Source organism: Moschus berezovskii, chromosome 10 (genome assembly GCF_049115385.1).
Source record: "Moschus berezovskii isolate FMDL1 chromosome 10, NW_MosBer_1.0, whole genome shotgun sequence".
Taxonomy (NCBI): domain Eukaryota; kingdom Metazoa; phylum Chordata; class Mammalia; order Artiodactyla; family Moschidae; genus Moschus; species Moschus berezovskii.
Window position 1 is genome coordinate 38,580,289 of NC_142469.1, and position 27,977 is coordinate 38,608,265.

The 27,977-nt window shown below is 39.6% G+C and overlaps 1 protein-coding gene across 2 annotated transcripts in view; it reads left to right on the top strand.

Moving 5' to 3' along the window:
* Positions 1-22,436, top strand: part of ROS1 (ROS proto-oncogene 1, receptor tyrosine kinase) — a 131,004-nt gene extending 108,568 nt beyond the window's left edge. For both annotated transcript variants that reach the window (XM_055433306.2, XM_055433308.2), the window contains 5 exons: positions 3,209-3,306; positions 3,523-3,726; positions 5,093-5,227; positions 12,974-13,137; positions 19,212-22,436. In XM_055433306.2, the coding sequence (XP_055289281.2) occupies positions 3,209-3,306; positions 3,523-3,726; positions 5,093-5,227; positions 12,974-13,137; positions 19,212-19,522 (912 nt within the window). In that variant the 3' untranslated portion in view covers positions 19,523-22,436. The remainder of the gene's footprint in view (positions 1-3,208; positions 3,307-3,522; positions 3,727-5,092; positions 5,228-12,973; positions 13,138-19,211) is intronic.
* The last annotated feature ends 5,541 nt before the right edge of the window (positions 22,437-27,977 follow it).

Sequence of the window (27,977 nt, forward strand, 5' to 3'; positions counted from 1 at the left end):
GTTTCCACTGTTTCCCTCTTTGCCATGAAGTGAAGGGACCAGATGCCATGATCATAGTTTTCTGAATGTTGAGCTTTAAGCCAACTTTTTCACTCTCTTCTTTCACTTTCATCAAGAGGTTTTTTAGTTCCTCTTCACTTTCTGCCATAAGGGTAGTGTCATCTGCATATCTGAGATTATTGATATTTCTCCCAGCAATCTTGATTCCAGCTCGTGCTTCTTCCAGCCCAGCGTTCCTCATGATGTACTCTGCATATAAGTTAAATAAGCAGGGTGACAATATACAACCTTGACGTACTCCTTTTCCTGTTTGGAACCAGTCTGTTGTTCCATGTCCAGTTCTAACTGTTGTTTCCTGACCTGCATATAGGTTTCTCAAGAGGCTGGTCAGGTGGTCTGGTATTCCCATCTCTTTCAGAATTTTCCACAGTTTATTGTGATCCACACAGTCAAAGGCCTTGGCATAGTCAATGAAGCAGAAATAGATGTTTTTCTGGAACTCTCTTGCTTTTCCATGGTCCAGCAGATGTTGGTAATTTGGTCTCTGATTCCTCTGCCTTTTCTAAAACTACCTTGAACATCTGGAATTTTACAGTTCACGTATTGCTGAAGCCTGGCTTGGAGAATTTTGAGCATGACTTTACTAGTGTGTGAGATGAGTGCAATTGTTCTAAGATGTACTAAGGTAGAAAAAGTGAAAAAAGAAAAAAAAAAGCTCTATCAATAAAAGCTCTATAGGTACAAACCTATTATTTGTATCTATAATACAAATCTATAGCCAGATACAATTCAATTCATGAAATTTCTGCTGCATATTTATTTCATTTAATACAGCAATGGGGGATGTGGCAGTTGCTTTCAACTTTCAGTTACCTCGCCGTATGGTAGGGTGGGTAAGTCACATGTGAATAACTCATTTAAGGTAGAATTTAAGGTACAAAGAGGGAAGGTTCATTAGAATGGAGTAGAGAATATACTTCTGAAGCTCAGATAAGAGAGAGAGATGTTACCTACTGGGAATATGCAAGAAGGTTGCATGATGGAGGTCTTCTGTTTGGGACACAACCAAGGTGCAAGAGAGAACAGTTTCTGAAACTACAGTTATAAAAGGCTTTGACTAGGGATAGACTGAGATAGAGATTTGATACATCTGGAGAGCTGGCAAGAGAAGACAGATGCCCAGGGTAGCATCTGCAGTTAAATAGGCCCGGCATGGGGTGATGAGGTGTCTCCATAGGTTGTCACAGGGACTAATAGGTGTTAAGTTGTAGTTTGAGATCCAGGCAGGCAAGGAGCATCTGAACATCTGTCAGCAGAGAACAAGGCACCAGCCATCAGACTGTCATTCAGGAGGAGGATTCTCTGGGAAGAATGTCTTCAAGAGTAGAATAGGTTTTGCCAGGAGTAAAGCAGGTTCTGTTCGTCGAGGAACCAGTGAACCTGGTGGGACACCCAGCAGGGACTCAGACACACGGCTGTGAGACAGGCATCTGGTGGACCATAACGGGGCTGCAGGGTACCGATTCTTGGGAATAGAATCAGGTCGAGTTATAAGATGTAGGTGTGGTTGAATGGGATCATGGCAATACTGAGTCCCAGATCATCAGGATTCTTCCTACTCTGGGCACAAGACATGAACTTGTCAGAGGAGGCAGAGGGAACAATATTTAAGAGCACCCAGTGACTTCACTTTCACTTTTTGCTTTCATGCATTGGAGAAGGAAATGGCAACCCACTCCAGTGTTCTTGCCTGGAGAATCCCAGAAACGGGGGAGCCTGGTGGGCTGCCATCTATGGGGTCGCATAGAGTCGGACACAACTGAAGCGACTTAGCAGCAGCATCTATGAGGAATCAAGGGATTTCAAGGTTGTGAATCCTTTGAGATGCTCAGTGAAGGATGTTGATGGAAATCAAGCATAGGGAAGGCCTTCCAGGAATGATAGCAGGAATAATGTACAGAGGTTGAGAAATGCAGAGCAGGTATAAGGAGCTGCAAATGGCTCAGTGTGACCAAAGCACAGATTGTGGGAGGAGAATCTATGGAAAATAAATAGATGTGAGGAGAGGCTGGTGCAGCCTGGGGCTTCCATGGAGGCTGTGCTCAGCGATCTCTAATAGACTCTGCAGGCAGTGGGTCACAACAAAGTGAGCTAATTAAAGCACAGGGGGACTGGAGACATGGAGAGTTTGGGAAGCATCAGATAGGGATGATAAAGGCTTGAAATAGGGTAATTTCAGGGAAATAGTAAGGAACAGACATATGAATATTGCCTCCAGGAAAGAACTTTGAATTTTTTCCGTATGGTCCTAATAAAAACTCCAACTGGCTTTTTTCATGTAGAAATCATTGCAGCTAGTACAGGCTCAACTATGTGTTTGTGCTGGTTCTCCTAGATGAGAGGAGTAATCTGTGACCTTGAAACAGAGGACTGCTAGCAATTCTATTGGGCTCATATGGAGAACAAGCCCATTCTCATGATGAACATTATTGCGTGACACTGGGCCAATAATTAAACTATCATAATTACTACTTATGAGAGCAGCTACTGTTTATTAAGTTCCTGATATGGCCCACCAGATTACATATCTCATCTGAGATCCAACACAATCAGTCTTATTGTTCCCATTTTAAACATGAGAAAGTTGTTTAGTGCATTAAGCCCTGTAAGCAAGTTCACACAACTTGTAAGTAGCAGAAATAGGTTTTAACATGGTCTATTTGACTAACACCCTGAGAGCTTTCCAATGAAGATTCTACATTGCCTTGGCTTATTAAACATAGTCTTATTTATGTATATTTTGGTGGAAAGCCTATAAATATAGCTCTTTTCCTCTTTGTTTGAATTCCTTAACCATAACTAAAAATTCCCTTAAAGCATCATATATGCTCAGTCATATGTATGCGTGAATGCTAAGTCGCTTCAGTAGTATCTGACTCTTTGTGATCCTATGGACCCCCCAGGCTCCTCTGTTCATTGCATTCTCCAGGCAAGAATACTGGAGTGGGTTGCCGTGCCCTCTTCCAGGGGACCTTCCTGACCCAGAGATCAACCTGTGTCTCTTAAACCTGTCTCCTGCATCTCTTAAACCTGTCTCCTGCATTGGCAGGAGGGTTCTTTACCACTAGCGCCACCTGGGAAGCCCAGATATATATATATATAGTGTAAACTGGAAAAGTGCCTGTAAGTTTTCTTTTGTTTCCTACAGTTTCATGGTCCTTTACTCACCTTGGTTGACCTCGTGGACCTATGTGTAGATATTTCAAAAGGCTGCGTCTACTTGGAGCAGATGTACTTCATTCACAGGTATAGTGACTTTCTGGATACTGGGTTCTTATGAATATTGATAATCAATAATCACCTTAGTTTGGGTGAAACTTGCAAGATAGTTAACATTTTCATTCCTTCAAAATAGCAATACTTTCTATTAAAGTCTCTCTTCTCTCCAGAGAACTAGTGTTTCTTGTCTGATCTCTGGAACTTTATTGTTATTATTATTATTAAATATAGCTTCTGCTATAGGGATCTGGCAGCTCGGAATTGCCTTGTCTCCATGAAAGACTATACCAGTCCATCACGGATAGTGAAAATTGGGGACTTTGGACTCGCGAGGGACATCTATAAAAACGATTACTATAGGAAGAGAGGAGAAGGTCTGCTCCCTGTTCGGTGGATGGCTCCAGAAAGTTTGATGGATGGAATCTTCACTACTCAGTCTGATGTATGGTGAGCTTACAGGGCACAGAGAAACATGGGCAGCACCATCAAATATCAGAGCCAGAAGGGACCTTGAAAGGTCATCTTGTTTCGTATGTGAGAAAACACAAGACCATAGAGGTTGAGTGATTTTCCTCAAGCTAAAGTGAAAGCTAGAGGGCAAGAAGGAGCTATTCCTGGGTCTCAGCAGTTTATACCAATTCCTTTTGATCTTTCAGCTTACTGGTATATGTTCAAGAGATCCATTATTTCAGCTATCTCTTCAAAAATGTAGAGGCTATGACTAATAGGAATTGGCACCTATGAATTAATGTCCAAGTTTGTGTCCAAATGTCAACTATTTGGGGATGTTTGGTCATTAATTTATAAGCAGAGTTTAAATCATGGATCTCAAAAAGATTAGGACATGAGGGAGGTTTGGACAGCTCTTTATTACTTGAATAGAACCCCTTATTTTTTGCTTGTTGACCCCAAACTTTTGATTAGAGCTGCTCAAAATGTAAAGATGTATCCAGTAACTTAAAAAGTAATTTTATTTATTTATTTATTTGGCTATGCTGGGTCTTCATTAATGCTTGGGCTTTTCTCTAGATGCGGTGAGTGGGGGCTACTGGAACGGGCGCTGACCTAGTTGCGGTGTGCGGGCTTCTCATTGCCATGGTTTCTCTTGGTGCGGAGGACAGGCTCTAGGGTACTCGGGCTTTAGTAGTTGTGGCTTGTGGGCTCAGTAGTTGTGGCTCCCAGACTCAAGAGTGTCACAGACTCAGTAGTTTGGCACACAGGCTTAGTTACCGTGAGGCATGTGGGATCTTTCCAGACTAGGAATCAAACCCATGCAAATCACTTGCACTGGCAGACAGATTTTTCACCAGGGAAGCCCTCCAGTAACTTTTAAGCTGGACTGGACCTTTGCAAAATTGGGGATAAGATAAAGTTGGCCCTCAGTGTCGCCAGTTTTTATTCATGCCTTCTCTCTCCACGTTTGCTGGTATTCAAACTCAAGTAGATGAAAAGCTTTCTTGCTCACCCCTAGTGTTTTTACATACTGAAGCTATGAAAGCCATAGGTAATGGAGGTCTGCAGTGCAGGTTCAGCCAGGGAGGAGGAGCAAAGAGTGTGTGTGTGTGTGTGTGTGTGTGTGTGCCCCTACTACGCCTTCCTATCACCTTTGAAGTGTTGCTAGTAGGCTGTTGCTTTTTCTACTTTTTCTTGAGGTTGACTTGCTTTTAAGTCTCCCATTTGCCTTTTATGGGGCCAATAATGCCAATCACAAAGTAGACTCTTGATAGCCCCAGGAGTAAATGTGTTGGAAAAACTACTGTAAACATGATGTTTGTAATAAGTATAATTAAAGCAAACTGTTTAATATCCTTAGGTCTTTTGGAATTCTGATTTGGGAAATTTTAACTCTTGGTCATCAGCCTTACCCAGCTCATTCCAACCTTGATGTTTTAAACTATGTGCAAACAGGAGGGAGACTGGAGCCACCAAGAAATTGTCCTGATGATCTGTGAGTTAATTATGTTCCCATAAGCGTCTCAAAAGCAAAAACACATGTACATGCATTCTTATGCCTCATTGGTATGGTATTCTTAAATAAAAACTGGAGTTCATATATTTGTATATCCTATTTAAAATATAAGTTGATTGTCACATTTTACTCACTAAATATATGATGATTTCTTTGTATATATATACACACATAATACTTTACTTCAGAAGCAAAATCTAGAACAACAGGATATGTTTATACTCTTGGTTAAGTGAATCCTAATAAGTAAACAAAAGCTCTTTGTGTGTTTGTGTGTGTGTCACACACATATCATTTTATTTTGGAACATCTGATTTGGCTAACATCTTAACCTGCATATTTAAAGATTCTCTTAAACCGGAATATATTGTTTAAAAGCTGAATTGCTTTTGTTAATAAAGCTGATATTGGGATATACTACTACTGAAAATATATAACAACCTATATAGGTTGTTATCTATTTATGAACTTAACATAAAGTAAGTATTAGAGACTCTATCAAATTGGTCCTGGAAACTACTGAATTCTAATAGATTTGTGATCCTTAGAACAGTTGGTGATTTTGATCTAATTATAAAGGGAAAACAAACCAGGTTATTTTGCTGTGTACTAATCTACCTTCTTGTGAACAATCTTTTAGCAGAAATAGGAAGTCTTGACACTTTTTCTAAAAGGTGTCTTACCCACGATGTTTCTGAAAGAACATAAAATCAACAAGTATAAATTCCTCTGTTGTATGTGCTACACCACGCTATAGATTGTGTGGAATACAGAGGTGTTTAAACCAGAGCCACGGCTCTTCAGCACCTCCAAATGTATTTTGAAAGAACAGACACACACATGGAGCAGTTGGATAACAAGCCAACATGTAATAAAGTGCTAAACTGTGTGGTACAGACAAGTGCAAAAGGAATTAGCAGCATGCGGATACACACCATGGCTGTACGGCCTTGACTATGCTGTGTTATTTAAAGGATTATTCAGCCTGGAGCCAAAAGATGATTAAGAACTGGGCACCTTGGTTGGATGTTCTTTGGGTAAATGTTTTTGTATTATTTAAATCTTCCAGCTCAAAGAAGATTGGAATCACTGTCTGTTTCTGCTTTAGCTTTTATAGCCTCTGGGATATTTACAGAAGGATCAGTTATACACATATCTGAGCGAGTTTGGTGGCAGTGCCTGAAAATATGATTCATGATCCTTTTGGGGCAGAGGGAAAAGCTTCTGTAAGTTAGGGGTAAGAAATTTATACAAAATTTAAAAAAAGTTAGTCTCGGGCTTGAGGGGAAAAAAAAAAAAAACTAGCATTCCTAAGTATGAAATACATTTGTATCAAGTAGTTAGCAAACTAATCACTGTTTTGCATCTCTTATACATCTATTGAATACTCAGAAAATTTCCCCCAAATTTCAGTTGCACAAAATTTTCCTTGTGCTGTTAGAATTCTATTTGGCATATCTTCCCCTCTAGGGGGTAATGTATCTCATCATAATTATGCATTTCTTTTTATTTGATAGGCACTCTAGGATTAATGTGTTCATTTATTCTGTTTGGGGAGGAAGAAGGTAGATAATTAATTGTCCTATTGTAAGGAAGAAAAATGCAATTATGTTGAACTTTGCCTCTCCAAAGGTATCCAGAAATTTAACTAGGAGGAGGAGGAAGAAGGAGTGCTAGAAAAGTTCTAGAAAAATATTCCTGATTATTAGTGAAAAAAGATAATGCTCTATATGATTTTATCTTGAGTAGTTATTCATTTGAATATATTATTGCTCTAATTTTATGAAAGCATAGTTTCCTTGAAGCCAAAATTTCCATTGCTGATTTTGAAGTTCATTTGAACATCAGTAATTATAAAGTAAACAATGCTCCACACTCTCCAAAGGATCTGCCTGCTTCAGATCCCCAGGAAGGGTTAACGATCCATGGCTGACTAGGAAGACAAGCCCTGCTAAGGAAATGGAGCTCTCAGCGATGCCATTCATCTGGCCACGGCCTTAAGTTGTCATGATAAAGATTAACTACTCTCCTTAGAGTACAGAGGAAACTGACTTTTATTTGAAGCCTTTCTCTGAGATCACAGGCCCAGCTTAGAGGGTTGAAAGTCTGCGCTGAGCCGGTCTGCACCTTCTATTCACTGCTTAAATACTCAGCACCTGGATGCACTCTGGGTCAGGTGAGCCCGTAGATGGCTACGCTGTGCTTAGCTATTAATGGAATGTGAGAGTTCAGAGCATTCCCGCCCTTCTTTCCATGGTCTGGGACGTATGGTGCAAAGCCTAGTCCTCAGTGTTCTCTTCAGCTTTTCGTTTGCACAACAACTTTAACACTCTCAGGAATAAACGGGGTCAAAGGGCAATCTACATCAAGTGAGAGCTCTTTGGGGTTCTTGGCCACAGGTATCACAGGGGAAACTGAAATTACTGGAGAGTCTCTCCAATGCAGGAGGTCACAATAGAGAACATGGAGGCTCACCATCTTATTTTTACCATTTAACAATATGTATAAGTGTTAGTTGCTCCGTCATGTCTGATTCTTTGGGACCCCATGGACTGTAGCCTGCCAGGCTCCTCTGTCCATGGAATTCTCCAGGCAAGAATACTGGACTGGGTGGCCTTTTCCTTCTCCAGGGGATCTTCCTGACCCAGGGATCGAATCCGGGTCTCTTGCATTGCAGACAGATTCTTTACCACCAGGGAAGCCCAAGAATATGTATATCTGGTTGTTAATTGCATCTTTCAAGGACTGAATACAATGAGTAAGGGAGTGTTTCAAATCTGAATTTTATGTGATTTGCTTAGTTCAGTTCAGTTGCTCAGAAATCCCTATTAATTCAGTTCAGTTCAGTCGCTTAGTCGTGTCCGACTTTCCGCGGAACAAAGCTAGCGGAGGTGGTGGAATTCCAGTTGAGCTATTTCAAATCTTGAAAGATGATGCTGTGAAAGTGCTGCACTCAATATGCCAGCAAATTTGGAAAACTCAGCAGTGGCCACAGGACTGGAAAAGGTCAGTCTTCATTCCGATCCCAAAGAAAGGGAATGCCAAAGAATGCTCAAACTACCGCACAATTGCACTCATCTCACACACTAGTAAAGTCATGCTCAAAATTCTCCAAGCCAGGCTTCAGCAATATGTGAACCGTGAACTCCCAGATGTTCAAGCAGGTTTTAGAAAAGGCAGAGGCACCAGAGATCCCTATTAATTAACCTCCCCTTAATTCTGAAAGATGCCATGCAGTTTTCATCTGTTGAATTTCAATTGCTTTATGAATCCAAGAACTTATAAAAACTAATAATGAATATGGTTAATGAGTTATGTGCTATTTTGGAAAAAATTGAAGCAAAGAGGAGTAAAAGGGTTGGTGTGGTGAGTGGAAGAATTTGAACTGAAACACTTAGCTCAATGAGATATTTCAAGTATCAGACTATCTGTTTAGAGGTAGAAACAGCCCAGGTAAATTTTAACAAAATTGAAGGACCTGTCACTTTATTTAGACTAATATGATTGAATATTTATAACTATAGCTTGGTAAAAGTATTTAATGCATGATATTGAATTGTGACAAGTAAGGAAAGACACCTGTTTGTAAGGAAAGACCCCTATACTAAAGAAATAGTTGTTAATTTACAAAATGCAAGAAATGCATTTTTTGGGTCTGATAATATTTAAAAGCCTAGTCATTTATTCCATTGCCATTTTAATATTGTTTAAGAGCACAAGTTATGTGTGTGCTCAGTTGTGTCTGACTCTTTGAGACCCCATGGACTGTAACCTGCCCTGCCCCTCTGTCCATAGGATTTTCCAGGTGAGAATACTTGCCATTTCTTTCTCCAGGGGATCTTCCCGACCCAGGGATCGAACTCACATCTCTTGTGTCTCCTTCACTGGCAGGCAGGTTCTTTACCACTGTACCACTCGGGAAGCCTGAACAAGTTGTACTCTTTACTTTTAAATGACTATTGCTTTCTAGAGTGTGCCTCTTTTCTTAATCTAGGGCAATCAAGTACTCATTTGACCCTGGACAGTGGGAGAGAAAGGTTTTATATATTTATCAGGTCACTTGTTTTTGCCATTAGAGAGTTAAGCAGAATGATGTAAATTAAAGCCTCCATAGGTGAAAAATTAGGAATATTTGCTTAAATAACTTACATACATTAAACTTGCAGGAAAGTGGGGGTGGGTGAGGTGCAGAGTGGAGACGGGCCAATTGTCTGGGTGCTTTCTGTCCTCTGTCCCTCCTTTCTTTTCCTCCTTCCTTCTCACTATATCATCTTCATTAAGTGTCTTGAATACTTTGCAGAATGAAGTGGATTATAAATAAAGTAAAAACTTCATAATTGAAATATGGCAAGTCTTGAGAGATTCAACGTATCCTTTGGTAATATCTCAGAGTTACAGCTTTGTTTTCAGAAGAGGCTGGGCTTCTGGTGGCAAGTTACACATTACTTTCTCCTCTCACCTCTGTGTCTAGTTGCTCAGCTGTGTTCAACTCTCTGTGGCCCCACAGACTGTAGCCTGCCGCTCCACAGAATTTTCCAGGCAAGAATACTGGAGAGGGTTGTCATTTCCTACTCCACAGAATCTTCCTGACCCAGGAATAGAACCTGCATCTCTTGCGTTTCCTACAATGGCAGGTGGATTCTTTACTGGTAACACCACTTTAGAAGTCCACCCTTAGGTTGGTCATTAAGATTCCATTTTAAATATTGGTTTAAATTCCATGATCGAGTATCAGTTACATGATATTATTTTACAGTCAGATTGTCCTCTGAGTTCTTTGTTTCATTCCTGTTGCTAAATGCCAAAGATTATAAAGCAATATGTAAAGGAGTAGGTTCTTAGTGATGATTCTAATCTATAAAAATACAGCCATGTTCAGTACTCTATATCCAGAATGTAAATTGTAGTATAAATGAAAAGTCTTCAGATCAATACCGAAAAAGGTCAATATTAGGTTTCTCTATAATACTCCGATATTATTAACACTGACCTGAGGAGCTTGTCAAGAAATAAAAGAGATGAAAGTGGAGTTTTTGTGCCACATACAGATATTACTATTCAGTCAATACCTATGATGGTTTCTGGGTCATTGTCACCTAGAGATTGAATGTATTCTTACTCCGTTGTCATTGCTTTAGAACAAACTACCATGGTCTTTCGCCTAGTCTTCTCAAATAACTTCCTTGCTTCCAACTTGCCCCTCTACAATCAATTCTCCATGTATATCAGCTAGAGTCATCCTTTAAAAATGTAAAGATCATGCCCGCTTAAACATTTTTGACAGCTTCCATTGTGTTGCATAAAATCTAGCGCCAAGGCTGATCTTTGACCTTTGTGATCTCACCTTCCTCTCTGGCCTCGTTTCTTATACTCTCCCCCTCAGTGGCTGCTCGACAGCTATACTGGCTGCCCTTCACATCCTAAAATGTGCCAAGTTCTTTCCAAAGTTAGGAATTTACACATGCTTTTACCTCTTCTAGTGTGTTCCCTGACTTTCATCCCCACCTAGTTCCCACGACTAGCATCTTATTTTTCTACAGAGTTCGTTGGCTTAAACATCACCTCTGCAGAAGTTCTTCTATGAGCAACTTACCAAAAATGTTCCATCTCTAATTAGAGTTTGCATTCGTTTTCTATAGTATCATTTTTAGAACTTATAATTTTTAATTATATATTTATCTCTTGATATGGTAGTACTAAAATTTTTAAATACTTCCCAGTGTATGCTTCTTCATTACTCTTTCTCTCTCTGCCCCAAGTCAGCCTTCTAGCTCCAGAGAGCAAAAGAAGAGAGCAGGTACTTGACCTTTTTAGTGAGTCAGCAGACTTGGAAAGGATGCTTAGAGCAGAGAGAGGGTTATGTAGAATTCTTCAGCTCCTTGTTAGTTTGCTAAATGGCAACTTTGAGTTACTAAACCTATAATTCTAAATAATCTAATAAACACGAAGATTTGAAGAGAAACTCTACTCCTTCTAAGCCCTGGACAAGGGTAGGAAGAAGAAACCTTGACAGAGGTAGGAGGGTGAAGATGTTGGATATTTAGTTTGATGAGGTGTGGGTGACACCAAACACAGGGAGCAATTGCCTACTCCTCCCAGTTTGGCAGTATGGCAAGGAGATCCCTGAGCACGGGAACCCCCGCATTGACAGGGACACTCAGGATCCTGAATAGGATGGACTGGCATGTCCAGACAGAGAACATGTAGCTTGTCCTTCCAAGCCTCCTTTGTTTCCCTGTGTAAAGTGAACATTTTGTTGAAAGCTAGAACTTTGGCTAGGGAGCATCCTGTAGGCATGTAGCAGAAACAGGAAAGGATTCCCCAAGCCTTGTCAGCAGATCTAGGACATGATGCAGTCTCAGGGAGGCCTGCAGCTAGAAAGAGAAACAGGAGGACCAGTTGAGTGAGAAGGACCAAAAGAGCAGGTAAAGAGATCATGGATTGCAGATAGCAGCTGATGCCTGCAGGATGGACCAGACCAGTCGCTCTTTAAGGAATTCCTCGTCATTCCACTTTGAGACTAGAGAAGGCCTGGAGGGCACAGTGGGGCCCAAAGCATCCTTCACTGGGCGTACAGCTCATGTAAATCCTGACACCACCTTGGAGAGGAAGACAGAGGGAGTAGCAATGGCCTGAAGATAAGAGACAGTGATTATTAGCCATAAAAGACAGGATTACCTAAAAAGGGTGGTTTTCAGAATAGACTAGTTTATAACTGGCATTGTTCTAAATGAAGTTAATTTTCTTCTGCTGGGTGGGGCTTTGAGAATCAGTTACAAAGCTATCAAAAGAGCTACGTTTTCCCCCTGTTCCTGTGAGTTGTAGTGGGTAAATTTTGCCACCCTCTTATATGTGCTTTATGTATCATATGAGGACAGGAGCCACACTGCCACATCTCTTGCTCTTGATATCCTGCTCCTATATAATGTGTCCAACAGATCTTTGCTGAATGAATGAATGAACACTCATTGAGAGTTCTGCACAGACATGTCTTAGACAATCATTAAGGAAAAGATAATATTAAATAACCAGCTATTTGTGGCCAGTGGAACTGAGCATCTTAATTAACCTGACAGTGAAGAACTGGATCTGATTTCTGACTCTGGTTCTGCCACTAAACATCTGTGTGGCTTGGAGTACATCTTAGATTTTGTTTCAGATATCAATGTATAAATGTAAAATTTAATCTCAGCTTCTTCAATAATTTGTATAGCTGTTGGTTTTCTTATTAGTTTGGTAAACATTTTCTAACCATATATTTATCTATTTATTTGATTAATAATTGTTAAATGTTGGCCTTTCAGAAGGAAGATGTTTTCTAATAAAGGTAGTTATGTTGCCAGCAACTGGTATCTTCCTGACCCATGGCTCAGCGGTAAAGAATCTGCCTGCAGTGCAGGAGACATGGGTTTGAATCCTGGGTTGGGAAGATCCCCTGGAGAAGGAAATGTATTCCTACCTGGGAAATCCAATGGACAGAGGCACCTGGTGGGCTACAGTATGTGGGGTTGCAAAAGAGTCAGACTCGACTGAGCAACTAAGCAACAACAAATTAAATAAATAAGAAACAAAAGCTTTTGTTCTGGTTCAGTTATATTAATTATGGAAAACTGGCAATAACTCAAATTCTTTTCCTTCTGAAATGACCTTACCCGGGTTATCGGTAATGGCTACCTAATGATATCCAGTCACCATTTACTTTCATGGCTTTACTCATATATCCAGGTGGAATTTAATGACCCAGTGCTGGGCTCAAGAACCTGACCAAAGACCTACCTTCCATAAAATTCAAGAACAGCTTCAGTTATTCAGAAATTTTTCTTTAAATAGTATTTCTCAATGCAGAGGAGAAGCAAACCCCAGTGGAGTCATAAATGAAGGCTTTGAAGGTAAGTTTGATTCTTCTTCAGAATTTCTGGGTCTTCTCTCCAGTGTTAACTGAACAAGGTCAAAATGGATGTACCTGGAAGGTACCTTACAGGGCACAGGAGAAATAATATACTGGCATCATCCTCATAATTAAGTATTTATTATCTTCCTCTTATAAAATAATTTTGATTTGTTCATTACATTAAAAAAAAAAAAGAATAATGATATGGCCCCTGGATTTATAACCTAAGATAGTAAGGAAGAGAATTAACACATTAGACTATATTTTCATGAGGCCTGTTCTCTTCATTCTCCACTTCTCATGCCAGTTTGGACCTCAATGGCAGAGGTGAGTTAATTACAGTTGAGGGTACATTATCATCATTGGTTTATGCGGGGTTTCTCTTTCATTTGTTTGTTTAGCCCCTTAATTGCATATTCCTCTTCTGTTCTAGTTCCTGTCTCTACCTGCCAGGTAGCCATTTAATGTGTCTCTGTTAATTTGTATGTTTTCTACAAAATGTGTATTGTATGCATGGGTACTTTAGTGCTAAGCAGTGCTTCTTTTCTTCCTTTTTGCATTAATACTGTGTTTTTAAAAGCCATCCATGTGTATATATCTAATCTAGTACTTCAAACTGCCTAGTAGTTTGCTGTGATTATTATAGTGGGTCATACCCTGATAAAGGCTAGTGTAATTCCACTTCAGTATTTTGGTATTAAAACACAATAGTCACTTAATTCATTTCCAAAGACAGATTTATAATACATTTGCCTAATTGGCTGCAGAAAAATAAATTTTAAAATGATCCTTTCCAGCTGTTCTTAAAGTCCATCCCATAACTAAGTGTTCACAGGACTTTTTTTTTTTCCAAATGCAAACATTCTTGCTTAGAAATAAACCTGGCAAGATGGACCATGACTCAGAATCCCTCAGAAATTAAGCCTCTTGGCTCAGCACTGATTGATTATACAATGGCTGATTGTTGGCCTGGAGGCGTCTCTCTGCAGTGAGACCTTCACCTTGAGTGATGCACTTGACTAATAATAGCAGGGAAAAATAAGCAGCCCAGGATGATTATCTGCTTGTCTTATTTGCTGTGTTTCTAACTACACATTTTGAGTAAATTTTGATCCATGACATGAAAGGAGATAAGACTCTTGATTGTGAGACTTCTTTAACATAAACAGCTAAGCGACAATTTGGAAAGAGATGTGCTTTGAGCATACATCCCAATCCTCCTCAGAATAAGCCTTGTTAATCATCTCACATTGGTACTACCCACTATCTCATCATGAAGCTGAGCTGATGATTCTCAGAGTGTCAGTGGTAGAAGACAGAAGACTGACTGACTTTTCTTGGTGGGCACTGAGAGAAATCAGAATTGAGGAAGGTTGTCATGGAAATCGAAAAGAGAGACTCACAGAGTCAGGAGTGGTCAAATGCTGCAGGGAAAAAGAGTTCTGTGGGGATATGAGGAATTTACAGTTGACTTGTGTTATATTTCAAAATTCAGCTTTGCTCACAGAAGCCTGTGTATAGACATTTGTTAAAAAAAAAAAAAAAAAAAGCAAAGGCTGCCATAATGGGTGTTAGAAGACCTGAGAGCTTAGCTTTATCTTAGGGTCTACCAGATGTCTCCATGAACCCTTACAAAAATCTTTTTACCATGTAGCATTACCTAGTTCATCTATGAAGCTGAGGTAAGTACCAAACTCCTCACGGTATCTGTAAAGGACAAACCCCTTTTAATGAATGTTTTTTAATTGCAATATTATGTAACTTTATTTCAGCACTTTTGAATATACCACTTGTGCTATTTAACTCATTAAATCCTTACAATAGCCCTAGGAAGTGGGCATTATAATATTACCATTTTACAGATGAAAAGACTGAGGTTAGTAACTTGCCCATGGTCATCCTGCTGAATGGGGCTGGAACAGGACTATTCTAGAGCCTTTGCTCTCAGCCTTCACAGAGAGGTAGCTAAGGCAAGGGAACTTTGTTATCTTTAGTGTCCTGCGTAGCTAGGGGTAGTGAAAGAATTTGCTACTTTTGGCCTGCTAGAAAAGATATAATAATCTGTCCTGGTTATATCTAATTTATTGAGGAGCCAAGTTGTTGACAGACTGAATTAAAATTCCAAAGGGTATTTTTTAAAAATAGAGAAGCAGACATAACTAGGCAGAATAAGGATACTGAAAGAAGAAATATAATCAAACTCTAATTTATTTTTATTTATTTTTTAAATTTTTTATTTTTATTGGAGGCTAATTATTTTACAATATTATATTGGTTGGCTTTGCCATACATTGACATGAATCTGCCCTGGGTGTACATGAGTTCCTCCTCCCGAATCCCCCTCCCACCTCCCTCCTCCCCTTATCCTCCCTCTGGGTCATCCCCGCACACCAGCCCCGAGCATTAGAAACAAGTCTGTGCCATGACAGATATATGATTTTGGTAACAAGAGAAATTCACATTCTGAAATCTACAACAAATGTACATCGTGACCATAAGGAATGGAAAGATACGTGGCGATCACCAACGTTTTTGATAATTGGCATGTGAGTGAACAAAAGTGACAGAGAAGCGAGAAGAAATAGAATGAAAAGCAGAGTTTGAGTATTTGCAAAGGATAGACATCATAGAACAGTCACTTTAAGGCAACCTTAAACTTAATTAACTTTTAAGTAAAGGAATGTGTTTAATAATAGTTTGCTGTTTTGCAGACTGGTGGATGTATTTAACAAAACAGTAAGAAGTCTTCTTTGTTATTGTCAGAGATATATAAGAAGACAAGTAAAGCCACTGGGAGGACTTTTTTGAAAAAAAAAAAAGAAAGAAAGGAGGGGGCATTAGGATTAAGGGAGCAATAATACCATGCCTATGCTATGGTCCTACTGACCTAATGGGGTGGAGAGGGGATAGAGAGAAGATTAGTAACATATCTGGGCATCTAGTAAAAATATCCCAGTGACTTCATCCAAACATTTGTGTAAACATCACCTCATCAGTCCCAGAGAGTTCTACAGGAAACAAATCTAAATGCTCCTCTGCTGTTCTAAACATAGCCAGTCAGCCGGCATATGTCTCGTCTGTAAATACCCTGTCTTACTTGGAAGTCTTTATTTTAATATTTCCCTCTTAAACCAAGGGTTGCCAAGTGCATGCCTTCTTTGCTCAGGAAATCTGCTCTAAGGACCTGCAAATTTTCTATTCAGTAGTTTTTAAATAAAAATAAACAACCCACCCCATCTCTCATAAATTCCTTATGCAATAAGAAGATGTACTCATTGCTGAAAGCTTGCCAGGGTCAAGTTACTAAATATTGTCCTAAGTACTATGAAGCGATGAAATAGTGAGCTAATGATTTTTCTTTGACATATTGCACCAGAATTTGTAAAAATAGAATTTCTTTGCCTTATGGAAAAGAATTTTTTTCCCATGTAGGCAAAAAATTGAAATCATGTTTCCCAATATGCTATTTAATGAGCCAAAGGTATGGCAGTGAAGCGGCTGATAATGTGAGTTCCTAGACCTATGTTATAAGCATATGTTTTTGTTGAAATTTTAAACTCCTTTAGCCTATTTCTTTAAGCCCTTCAGGAATATCATCCTAATTTCCTCAATAATCTGGGCCACTGGGCAATTTAATCCTATTTCTTCCTATCATTTTTTGATATTTTTATTGCTATTTTCATGCATAGCAAGTTATTCTTGTGCATTTCTCAATGGCTATCAGTACATATTGACAATAACCATAACAGTTGGATTCTTCCATAGATATTCAGCACATAGGCACTAACCAAACTCAAAAATCTGATAAGCTTATTTTTATGGGGGAGATATTTTAGAAAAACTGACTATTCACATGTTTTGAAATATACTAGAATGATGTTGGAATAATGAAGAGGAACATGGGATGATACCAAAGAGTCTGCAGCCTGGCCTCTGTGTTATTCAGCAGTGGGGGAGGGCCTGAAAAATGAAATAAACACCTACTAAGACAGAGCAAGAACAGTGATTCATGTGTTTTTATAGTAAAATAAGCTTTGTAGTTCAGATTTGGACCTGGTAATAGGTGTGTGCATGTGTGCTAAGTCATTCAGTCATGTCTGACTCTTTGGGGCCCCATGGACTGTTAGCCCGCCAGGCTCCTCTGTCCATGGGGATTCTCCAGGCAAAAATACTGGAGTGGGTTGCCGTGCCCTCCTCCAGGGGATCTTCCTGACCCAGGGATCAAAACCGTGTCTCCTGTGTCTCCTGCATCGCAGGCAGATTCTTTACCCCTGAACCACTGGGGAAGCCCTGGTTAATAGGTAGATCCATTAAATTCCATCAGGGAATAAATAGGTGCAATGGTGCTTCCCTTCATCCTTTGAAATTGTTTAAATTTTTCTGATATTTCAATTTAAATGCATTCCAAATAAATCCAGCCTGGGGTATGCACAGAAGCTTGGCAGCCAGACTAGTCTCACCCACACATTTGGATACTCTTGTGCTGGAAGTATTAGCAGAAAGGGAGGGACCTTCATCTATGTTTCTGATTTGTAAAATGTGATGCTGTATGAAAGGGCAGTTATATTTCTGACTGTAAACTTTTCATCCAGGCAGTAACACTCAGAGATTGGAAACATGGATAAAAAACAAATAATTCCTACAATATACATTTGTATGTTTATCTTGTAGATTCCCTAGAACTTTGTGGAATGTTTCAGAAGCTCTGCTATTAGGTTTCAACAGAATTCTTATATGTTTCTAAGTAAGAAGCCTTTAAGTAGAGAAAGACAAAATAACATGAGCGCAGTTGTGAAGAAGGTCAGATTTCCCTCTGACTATCTGTTTTTCTGCAGGCACCCCCACCTCACACATGTGTGTCTGGAGTCAGTCCCTCTCAAGGACTCCTCTAGGGCACACTGCCCACCACCTCCTCTGCACACAGCACGTCAGCTCCTCTCTCTGTGTGGGGAGGTGAACGTGAGGACAGACTAGAGCCAGACAGTTTGGGTTCAGATTCTACTTGTGTGACCTTGGGCTTCTCTGTCCTCAGTTTCCTCATGTGTTGAATGGAGATAGTGCCAGTACTTACTTAATAGGGGAAGAATGAGTTAATAGATGCATATAGCTTAGAATAGTGCCTGGTATGTAATTAGTACTCTATAAGTATTAATAACAATTATTACGATTGTTTCATATCAGCATTTATTGCCACCTGACATAGATTTAATTGTCTACTGCTTTATTGTCTGTATCCCCCAATTAGAATGTAAACCCCAAATAGCAACAAATGTGTTTCATGCACTGCTATACCATCAATACCTAGGACACAGCCTGGTATGCAGTATGCTGCTGCTGCTGCTAAGTCACTTCAGTCGTGTCCGACTCTGTGTGACCCCATAGACGGAAGCCCACCAGGCTCCCCCGTCCCTGGGACTCTCCAGGCAAGAACACTGGAGTGGGTTGTCATTTCCTTCTCCAATGTGTGAAAGTGAAAAGTGAAAGTGAAGTCACCCGGTCATGTCTGACTCGTAGCGACCCCATGGACTGCAGCCTACCAGGGTCCTCCATCCATGGAATTTTCTAGGCAAGAGTACTGGAGTGGGGTGCCATTGCCTTCTCCGGGTATGCAGTATGCAGGCAATAAATATTAGCTTAGTAAATGACTGAATTCCTTGATCTAAAAAAGTACATCTTTAAAGGTAGATATTTTAGCCGATGTGGCAAGATGAAAGAGTAAGCACTTTATACAAAAGGGCATCCTAGGGCCACTTAATTTCTGTCACAAAGACCAGACCTGTGTCACCTGGTATGGCAGAGTTACCTCTATGCTCTCACTGCTTCATGTATTCCTTTCTTACAAAAGCACACGTAACCTTCCATCGCATTTTATTACTTCTGCTCTGCCACTAGACTGGAGTAGTATCAAGGACAAGGAACGTGTCTTTTATCTTCGTGTTCCCTCAGTGGTCTCATAAATGTTTACTGAACCAATGAGCAAGGCTGGTGTTTTTCTAATTTTCATAGAGCCTGGATATTACAAATACAGGAAACCAAATAGATGCTAGAATAATGTTTGTATTTTTTTCACAGATGAAGATGGTCATCCAATTTGTTTGAATTCAGATGACGTTATGTCAGTTGCTCTAATGGAAACCAAGAACCAAGAAGGGTTAAACTACATGGTACTTGCTACAGAATGCAGGCAAGGTGAAGCCAATTCTGAGGGTCCTCTAGGCTCTAAGGAATCTGAATCTTGTGGTCTGAGGAAAGAAGAGAAGGAACCACATGCAGACAAAGCTATCTGCCAAGAAAAACAAGTGGCTTACTGCCCTCCTGGCAAGGCTGAAGGCCTGAACTATGCCTGCCTCACTCACAGTGGATATGGAGATGGGTTTGATTAATAGCTCTGTTTGGGACATGCAGGGTTGAGATAAACACTCCTCCCATTAAGTGGTCACTGAAAGAAAACATAGTAGAGTGACAGATGTTGTGGTGTGGTGGTCTGTGACTCCAAATTAACACTGGAAAGTTCCTGTATTCTAGTTTTGGTTCTAAGAGCCATTTGGTTTAGGCTGAGACAGTCTCCATACCAACAGTCTAACCTTGAGCAGAATTCTGTGGTGAACCTCTGAGCATTTGAAAAGCTTAGAAAGACTAATGAGTCTGGAAATGAAACTGTGATTCTTTGCCCCGAGGTCCCTTAGGCCACTTCCCATCCTTCAGTCTGGGCTGTAAGAGAAACATCTTAGGTAGACAGAAAAAAAAAACATGTACATTCAAAGACCTGAAGGAGGAGAACAAGTGTGCTCAGGGGGCCAAGTGAACTACAGATTATCCCAAGCAGGACAAAGGAAATGACTAAATAACTCTACACATACAGAAGGAACCAGCACCCAAGACACGAGTCATTAAGAAAGCTATTAATACAGTAAAATATTGTCCTTAATGACTACTCTAAAATATTTTGTTTTTTGGAGTCTTGGAACAGCAGTTTCAATCATATTGCAGAGAGGACCATGAAGATCTCTAGGTCCTAAAGTTTAACATTCCATGATCTTTGGGTCATATACAAATGACTCTGTGATTTGTGTGCTATTAATATTATAGAAATTAGCCAATAGAGATTTTTTTTTGCCATATCTATTTTCTACATAAAATACTTAAGATTACATTTACTATGAAATTGTCCTTAAAATTAAATATAAATGATAATATAATGTTAACTCAAGCTATATGATTTTCAGCAACCATACAAAATAATAAGCACCTAAATGAGAACTATGAAAAAATTGCTTCAGGGAAACACTGATTTAAAGGCAATCAGTCTTTGCAGTTACCCATTTAAATCTGAAATCCTCAAGCATTCTAACAACAGATCTAATGAAAGTATTTGATGTGTTATTTAGTTGCAGCATACAGAGTGTTCACAAGACAAAAAGAACACTTTGATCATACTAATGACATTTGCTCAAAACTATTGTGGAAGCAAAGAATATAATCAATCTGATTTCAGTGTTGACCATCTGGTAATGTCCATGTGTAGAGTCTTCTCTTGTGTTGTTGGAAGAGGGTGTTTGCTATGACCAGTGCATTCTCTTGGCAAAACTCTAAGCCTTTGCCCTGTTTCATTCCGTGCTCCAAGGCCAAATTTTCCTGTTACTCCAGGTGTTTCTTGACTTCCTACTTTTGCATTCCAGTCCCCTTTAATGAAAAGGACATCTTTTTGGGGTGTTAGTTCTAAAAGGTCTTGTAGGTCTTCATAGAACCGTTCAACTTCGGCTTCTTCAGCGTTACTGGTTGGGGCATAGGCCTGGATTACTGTCATATTGAATGGTTTGCCTTGGAAACGAACAGAAATCATCCTGTCATTTCTGAGATTGCATCCAAGTACTGCATTTCGGACTCTTTTGTTGACCATGATGGCTACTCCATTTCTTCTAAGGGATTCTTGCCCACAGTAGTAGATATAATGGTCATCTGAGTTCAATTCACCCATTCCAGTCCATTTTAGTTCACTGATTCCTAGAATGTCGACGTTCACTCTTGTCATCTCCTGTTTGACCACTTCCAATTTGCCTTGATTCATGGACCTAACATTCCAGGTTCCTATGCAATATTGCTCTTTACAGCATCGGACCTTGCTTCTATCACCAGTCACATCCACAACTGGGTATTGGTTTTGCTTTGGCTCCATCCCTTCATTCCTTCTGGAGTTATTTCTCCACTGATCACCAGTAGCATACTGGGCACCTACCGACCTGGGGAATTCCTCATTCAGTATCCTATCATTTTGCCTTTTGATGAAAGTGAAAGAGGAGAGTGAAAAGTTTGGCTTGAAGCTCAACATTCAGAAAACAAAGATCATGGCATCTGGTCCCATCACTTCATGGGAAATAGATGGGGTAACAGTGGAAAAAGTGTCAGATTTTATTTTTTCCGGCTCCAAAATCACTGCGGATGCTGATTGCAGCCATGAAATTAAAAGACGCTTACTCCTTGGAAGGAAAGTTATGACCAACCTAGAGAGCATATTAAAAAGCAGAGACATTACTTTGCTAACCAAGGTCCGTCTAGTCAAAGCTATGGTTTTTCCAGTGGTCATGTATGGATGTGAGAGTTGGACTGTGAAGAAAACTGAGCACCGAAGAAGTGATGCTTTTGAACTGTGGTGTTGGAGAAGACTCTTTAGAGTCCCTTGGACTGCAAGGAGATCCAACCAGTCCATTCTAAAGGAGATCGATCCTGGGTGTTCATTGGAAGGACTGATGCTAAAGCTGAAACTGCAATACTTTGGCCACCTCATGCGATGAGTTGACTCACTGGAAAAGAGTCTGATGCTGGGAAGGATTAGGGGTGGGAGGAGAAGGGGACGACAGAGAATGAGATGGCTGGATGGCATTTCCGACTCTATGGACATGAGTTTGAGTGAATTCCGGGAATTGGTGATGGATAGGGAGGCCTGGGGTGCTGTGATTCAGAGTCGAACACGACTGAGTGACTGAACTGAACTGATTGTGGAAGCAGAACATGGATCCATTTCCGCTTTGGATCATTTAGTTCATTTTAAAATTTGTCCACTACCTGAGAACTTGCAGAGATGACAGGCTGTATGGTGAGGTACACAGGGAGGTCAGTGTGTTTGTTCTATGGTGAAGAGCCCCCAAGTAAAGGTCCAGGATTTATGGCCACTCTATCACTTAAATGGCAACCCACTCCAGTGTTCTTGCCTGGAGAATCCCGGGGACGGGGGACCCTGGTGGGCTTCTGTCTATGGGGTCACACAGAGTCGGACACGACTGAAGTGACGCAGCAGCAGCATCACATCTAGTATCCACTGAACAAGGCAGAGTATTTTCCCTCTGATCTTTAGACTTTTTAATGGGCATTGATCATTCTTTTTGTTGGCCTACCATATGATGCCCCTTCCCCTGTTGGGGAGTTCCTCTACTTTTATCTTCAGATGGGGAGCCATGTTCTATTGCTTCCCTAGGATCTCATGCAGTACTAAGGCAGGCAGTGACCCTAGCCCCCACCACTCAGACACACCCACCACAGGCTTCTAATTGAGAGAGAAGGAAGCAAAGAAACAGGGACCCCGGTGAGTCATGCCTGGTCATGGTGGCAAGTGGAGTTAGACCGGCTCCCAGAATGCAGCGTCCAGGGCTAGGGGAGCCAGGAGGGCAAGCCTGGAACCTGGTGCCTCTGGCACCCGGGGCAGGCAGACTGGGAGCTTGGTTCTGCTGTCTGCTTCTAGCAGGGGTAAGTTCGGTTCTCAAGTCCTCCCAAGGATTCTGTAACTTATCTTCATATCCTTTTAATAAATGTTTTTCTTTTAAGTCAGCCAGAGTCAGCTTCTGTTTTTTGCATCTATGACTTTTGCTCTGCCAAAGTAATACAGAAACTTTATTTTGGAATGCACAAAGAAATGTATAGAAGAATTGGATTTTTGGTACAATACACTTGCATTACAATCTGGATAATAGAGAAATTTACAGAATATGTGAGGAGAACAGCCCATAAAGTATCATACTTTAGCTAGGATATAAGTGTAAATTATTAGACTTTTAAGAATAAATCATAATAAATGATATTGGTAGAAATATTTACTATAACATAAAATAGACAGTGGCTGAAATCGCATAAGAAAATTTATTATAGATCAAAGCAATTGATAAAAATACAAATGGCTGATAATATTGAAAACTGTAAGTTTATTCTGGCAAAATTAGATTTTGTAATCAAGAGGGGAAAATTGGCTATGGCTAAAATCAGCACTAGTTAAAATGTGTTATTCACTAAAAATTAACAGAAGAATAAAATCTCACTGATACATTTTTTTATCTGCAAAAATGACCTGGGAATATTAGACTTGAGAGAAATTATGGCTCCCAAAGGCAGAAGTTATCATTGGTATAAACAAAACAATACAAAGTCAATCAATAACTCTAGCCTTAATTTTACACTGTTCAAGGAAAAGAAACAGTCTGTAAGAAAAATATTTAAGTTGAAAATGAAAAACATTTTTTTAAATGTTGCCAGTTGAACAAAGATTTACCTGGATAAAATTAATATGTTGCTATAATTCTGCTGCAAATGCTTTATTCAAAGTGTCCTGGAGGAAAGAACCTGTCCTTGATCTCAGATATCCTGTGTTGCTTACCCATCCTGGTTTTCCCTGGCCTGTTGGAATGTTCTCACCTATTCTTCTCTGTGTATCTAAATTCCAGACATCCTTTAGGGTCAGCTCATATTCCAACTTGTTGGAAAGGCTTGTCTCTAACTCTCTCCCCTCCTTCTTATCAGAATTACGGCTGCTCTTCGCTTTATGCCTTGTTAACTGGAAATTATGGTATTGTGGTATGGTATTTCTTACCTTATTTCTATGTGTTTTGTTAACTTGAATAAATTGCAAGCTTTCCAAACTCAGATGGTATCTTTTAACCCTTTGTATCTTTAAAGTAAGTATTCATATTTAATGGGTGAATTGGCTTTCTCATCATCCTTTTCCAACACATTTCACAAGTTTTCGCTTTTAACTCATAAAAGAGATGCCAGATGACTCGTATATTGCCGAGAGGGACACTTATGAGGATTCTTTTGATTCTGAGTTATCTGAGACCTAGATATATTACAGAAATTTGTGGACTGCTTTGAGTTTAAGATCAGATTTAGATGAGCCTGAAATGCTGAAAATTCTTGAAATGATGGTAAAGGACATTAAAGAAGACAAAAAACTATTTTTCTCCCTCATTGTAAACTCAACTTTTATCCTCAGAATGGCTTTATGGATGTGGAATAAATGTTAAGTTGTCCTTCACTTCTCTTTGACTTTCTCTCTTTGGTAAAGAAGAGCCCATTCAGTTTTGCTTTTCACAGTTGATCAAGGCTCTGGGTTGCCCAAACTAGAAGACCTATCTCAATCCTTCTAGGCTTCTTCACAACCAGAAGAAACAAAGGGCCAACATATACAACTCAAATGCCATTGTATGTAATTCAGAATATTTCCTTTTAGGTTTCTTTTTTTCTTCCTCAATGTGAGCTTATTTTCATGGCTGGGTTAGTTTCTCTTTTTTTTCCCACTTACTTTTTTGCACACGCTTTCCCTCTTATCATTAAAAATTCCTTGTTTTTCTAATAACTGCATACAACCCCTTAGGATGGATACACTGTAGTTTAGTGTTCCCATGTCGATTCATTCACTCATAAATATTTATTGAATGTTTATTACACAGAAAGCATAGGTGCTAGGAATAGAACAACAAACAAAGCTAAGTCTCTGCCTTGATGGCGGTTACATTCTAGCATTCTGGATGGGGGAGAAGACAGTAAATAAAAAATAAAAGTATGTATGACAATACATTAAAAAGATGATACATCATGATCAAGTGGGCTTTATTCCAGGGTGCAAAGATGGTTTAAGCATTCACAAATGAGTCAGTGTGATGTACTGTATTAACAAAATGACAGACAAACATCATAAGATCATCTCAGTAGATGTAGAAAAAGCATTTGACAAAACTTGGCATCCATTTATGATTAAAAACTCTCAGCAAAGTGGGCATAGAGGGAATGTACCTCAACATAATAAAGACAGTATATGACAAACTCAGTTAACATCATAATCAACAGTGAAAAGCTGAAACTTTTTCCTCTAAGGTCGGAAACAAGACAGGGATGACCACTCTCACCACTTTAATTCAGAATAGTACTGGACTCCTAGCCAGAGTAATTAGGCAAGAAAAAGAAATAAAAAACATCCAAATTGAGAAAGAAGTAAAACTGTCATTATTTGCAGATACTATTATATATAGGAAACTCTGAAGACTCCATAAAAAGACGCTTTCTAATAAATTCAGTAAAGTTACAGGATACAAAATTAATGCTCAAAAGTCTGCCACCTTACTTTACATTAATAATGAACTATCAGAAAGAGAAATTAAGAAAACATTCCCATTTATGACTGCAACAAAAAGAATAAATCTAATCAAGGAAGTGAAAGAGCTGTATTTAGAAAACTATAAGACATTAAAAAAAATTGAAGAAGACAAAAAGACCTTGATTAGCCAAAGCAATCTTGAGAAAGGAGAAGGAAGCTAGAAACATGTTTCCTGATTTCATACTATATTACAAAGCTATAGAATTAAAATAGTAGTGGTATTGATATAAAACAGAAACATAGATCAATGGAAGAGACTAGAGAAGCCAGAAATAAACACAGGCATGTATGGTCAATTAATTTATGACAAAAAGTGGAGGCAAGAATGTACAATGGGGAAAGGATTGTCCATTCAATAAATGGCACTGGAAAAATTGGACAGTCATATGCAAAAGAATGAAACTGGATTATTGTCTTATATACAACTCCCTTTAGTTAACAAAAGTTAACTTAAAATGGATTAAAGGCTTGAATATAAGACCTGAAACCTTAAAGCTTCTAGAAGAAAACAGGTGGTAAGTTCCTTGACATATGTCTTAGCAATGATGTTTTGAATCTGACACCAAAAACAAAAGCAAAATTGAACAAGTGGAACTACATCAAACTAAAAAGCTTTTGCACAGTAAAAAAAAAAGAATCAACAAAATTAAAAAGCAATCTACTGGATGTGAGAAAATAATTGAAATTATAAATGTGATAAAGGGTTAATATCCAAACATAGGCTTATCTGGTGGCTCAGACAGTAAAGAATCTGCCTGAAATGCAGGAGACCCAGGTTTGATCTCTGGGTCGGGAAATCCCCTGGAGAAGGGAAAGGCTACTCACTCCCTACTCCAACATTCTTGCCTGGAGATTTCCATGGACAGAATGGACTAAATATACAAAGAATTCATATAACTTAGCAGCAAGTAAAAGAAAGGATGGAGAGGAGAGTGCTAGTGGGGTTAGATCTTGAAGGCCAGTGTATGGACTTTGGCTTTTTACCTGATAGGAAGACACTAGGGGGTTTTGAACATACAAAATACATGATTTGACTTTGGTTTTAAAAGAATCTTTCAGAGCCTGTGTGAAGAAGGGACTGAAAGTAGGGTGGGACAGAGAGGTAAAAACAGGAAAATCAGAAAGTTATGATGATTAACCATAAGATGGAAAATGGCTTGGCAGGGAAGAAGATGAAACAGCAGTAAAAGTGAAGAAAGTGGTTGATTCTATGTTTCTTCTGAAGGTTCTGCTGATGGATTAGATATGGAGGACAAGAGAAGAAAAGATTAAGATTTTTAACCTGAGCAGTGAGAGGAACGTAAATTAATGCTTATCAGATGGGAAAGACCAAAGGAGAGAAGATTCATTTTGAGAAGTGAGGTGGCAATTAGAGGTTCAGTTTAGGATGTGTTAGTTTTGAGAGGATTCTTAGAGACCTAAGGGGAGAGGCTGAATACGCAGTGGGAGAGGGGATTAAGGACGGGGTTCTGGCTGGAGAGTTATCAGTGTACTGATACGGCTGAGACTAGCCACGAGACTGGCCCAACTCAACCAGCATTGTGGATAAATAAGAAAGAAGGGCTGAAGGCAGAAGCCAGAGTCTTTCCATGTTTAGACATTAGGGAGCTGAGGAGAGACTAGCAAAGAAGACTGAGAAGGATGTGTCAGAAAAGCAGCATGAAAATCAAGAGCCCATGGAATCCTGGAAGTCAAATAAACACAGTGTTTGAAGAAGGATGGAATTATGAACTGTGTCAAATATTATTGACAGTGATGGTAACCATATGTCTTAGTTTGGATACTGCCAGTTTATGCCTTTGTCCTGGATTATTACCCATGTTCATTTCACATGTACAAGTGATCTTGTTCAGACCATAAATTACATGGTCCCCTGTGGTGGACACGGAGGTGTGCTGTTTAGATCATCTTTCAAGAGAACCTGCCTTGGGGAGCATGGCTAATTGACACGTCCAGCTGCTATACCTTCAGATCTACTGTGACATTCATGCCAGGTCATGCTTCCCTTGGGCCATTTCCAGCCACTGACTAAACACAGGGGAGTACCAGAAATGGGCCATTCCTGACTGATCTGGACATTATTTGGCTACTGTCAGGCCATTCTTTCTTGGGGACTGACACCCTCTCAGTCTGGCTGACACCTACCCAGAACAGCACTGTAGTTCCAGGCTCTCCTCATCCATTCTTCCTGCCTCTCTGTTCTTAACAGGTTTCAGGCCTGAATTGCAAACTGAAGCTTTTTTTTTTTAAAACCTACTCTTTCTCTCCCTCCCTTTATCTTTCCCAAACATTTATCCCAACAAATCATTTGCACATCTATTCCTCTTGGCATCTGTTTATTTGAAGCCCTTAACTAACATAGATAGTAGCAGGAACAGCCAAAGAAAACAGGTAGCGAGATGGGGTTTGGGGTCTGGCTC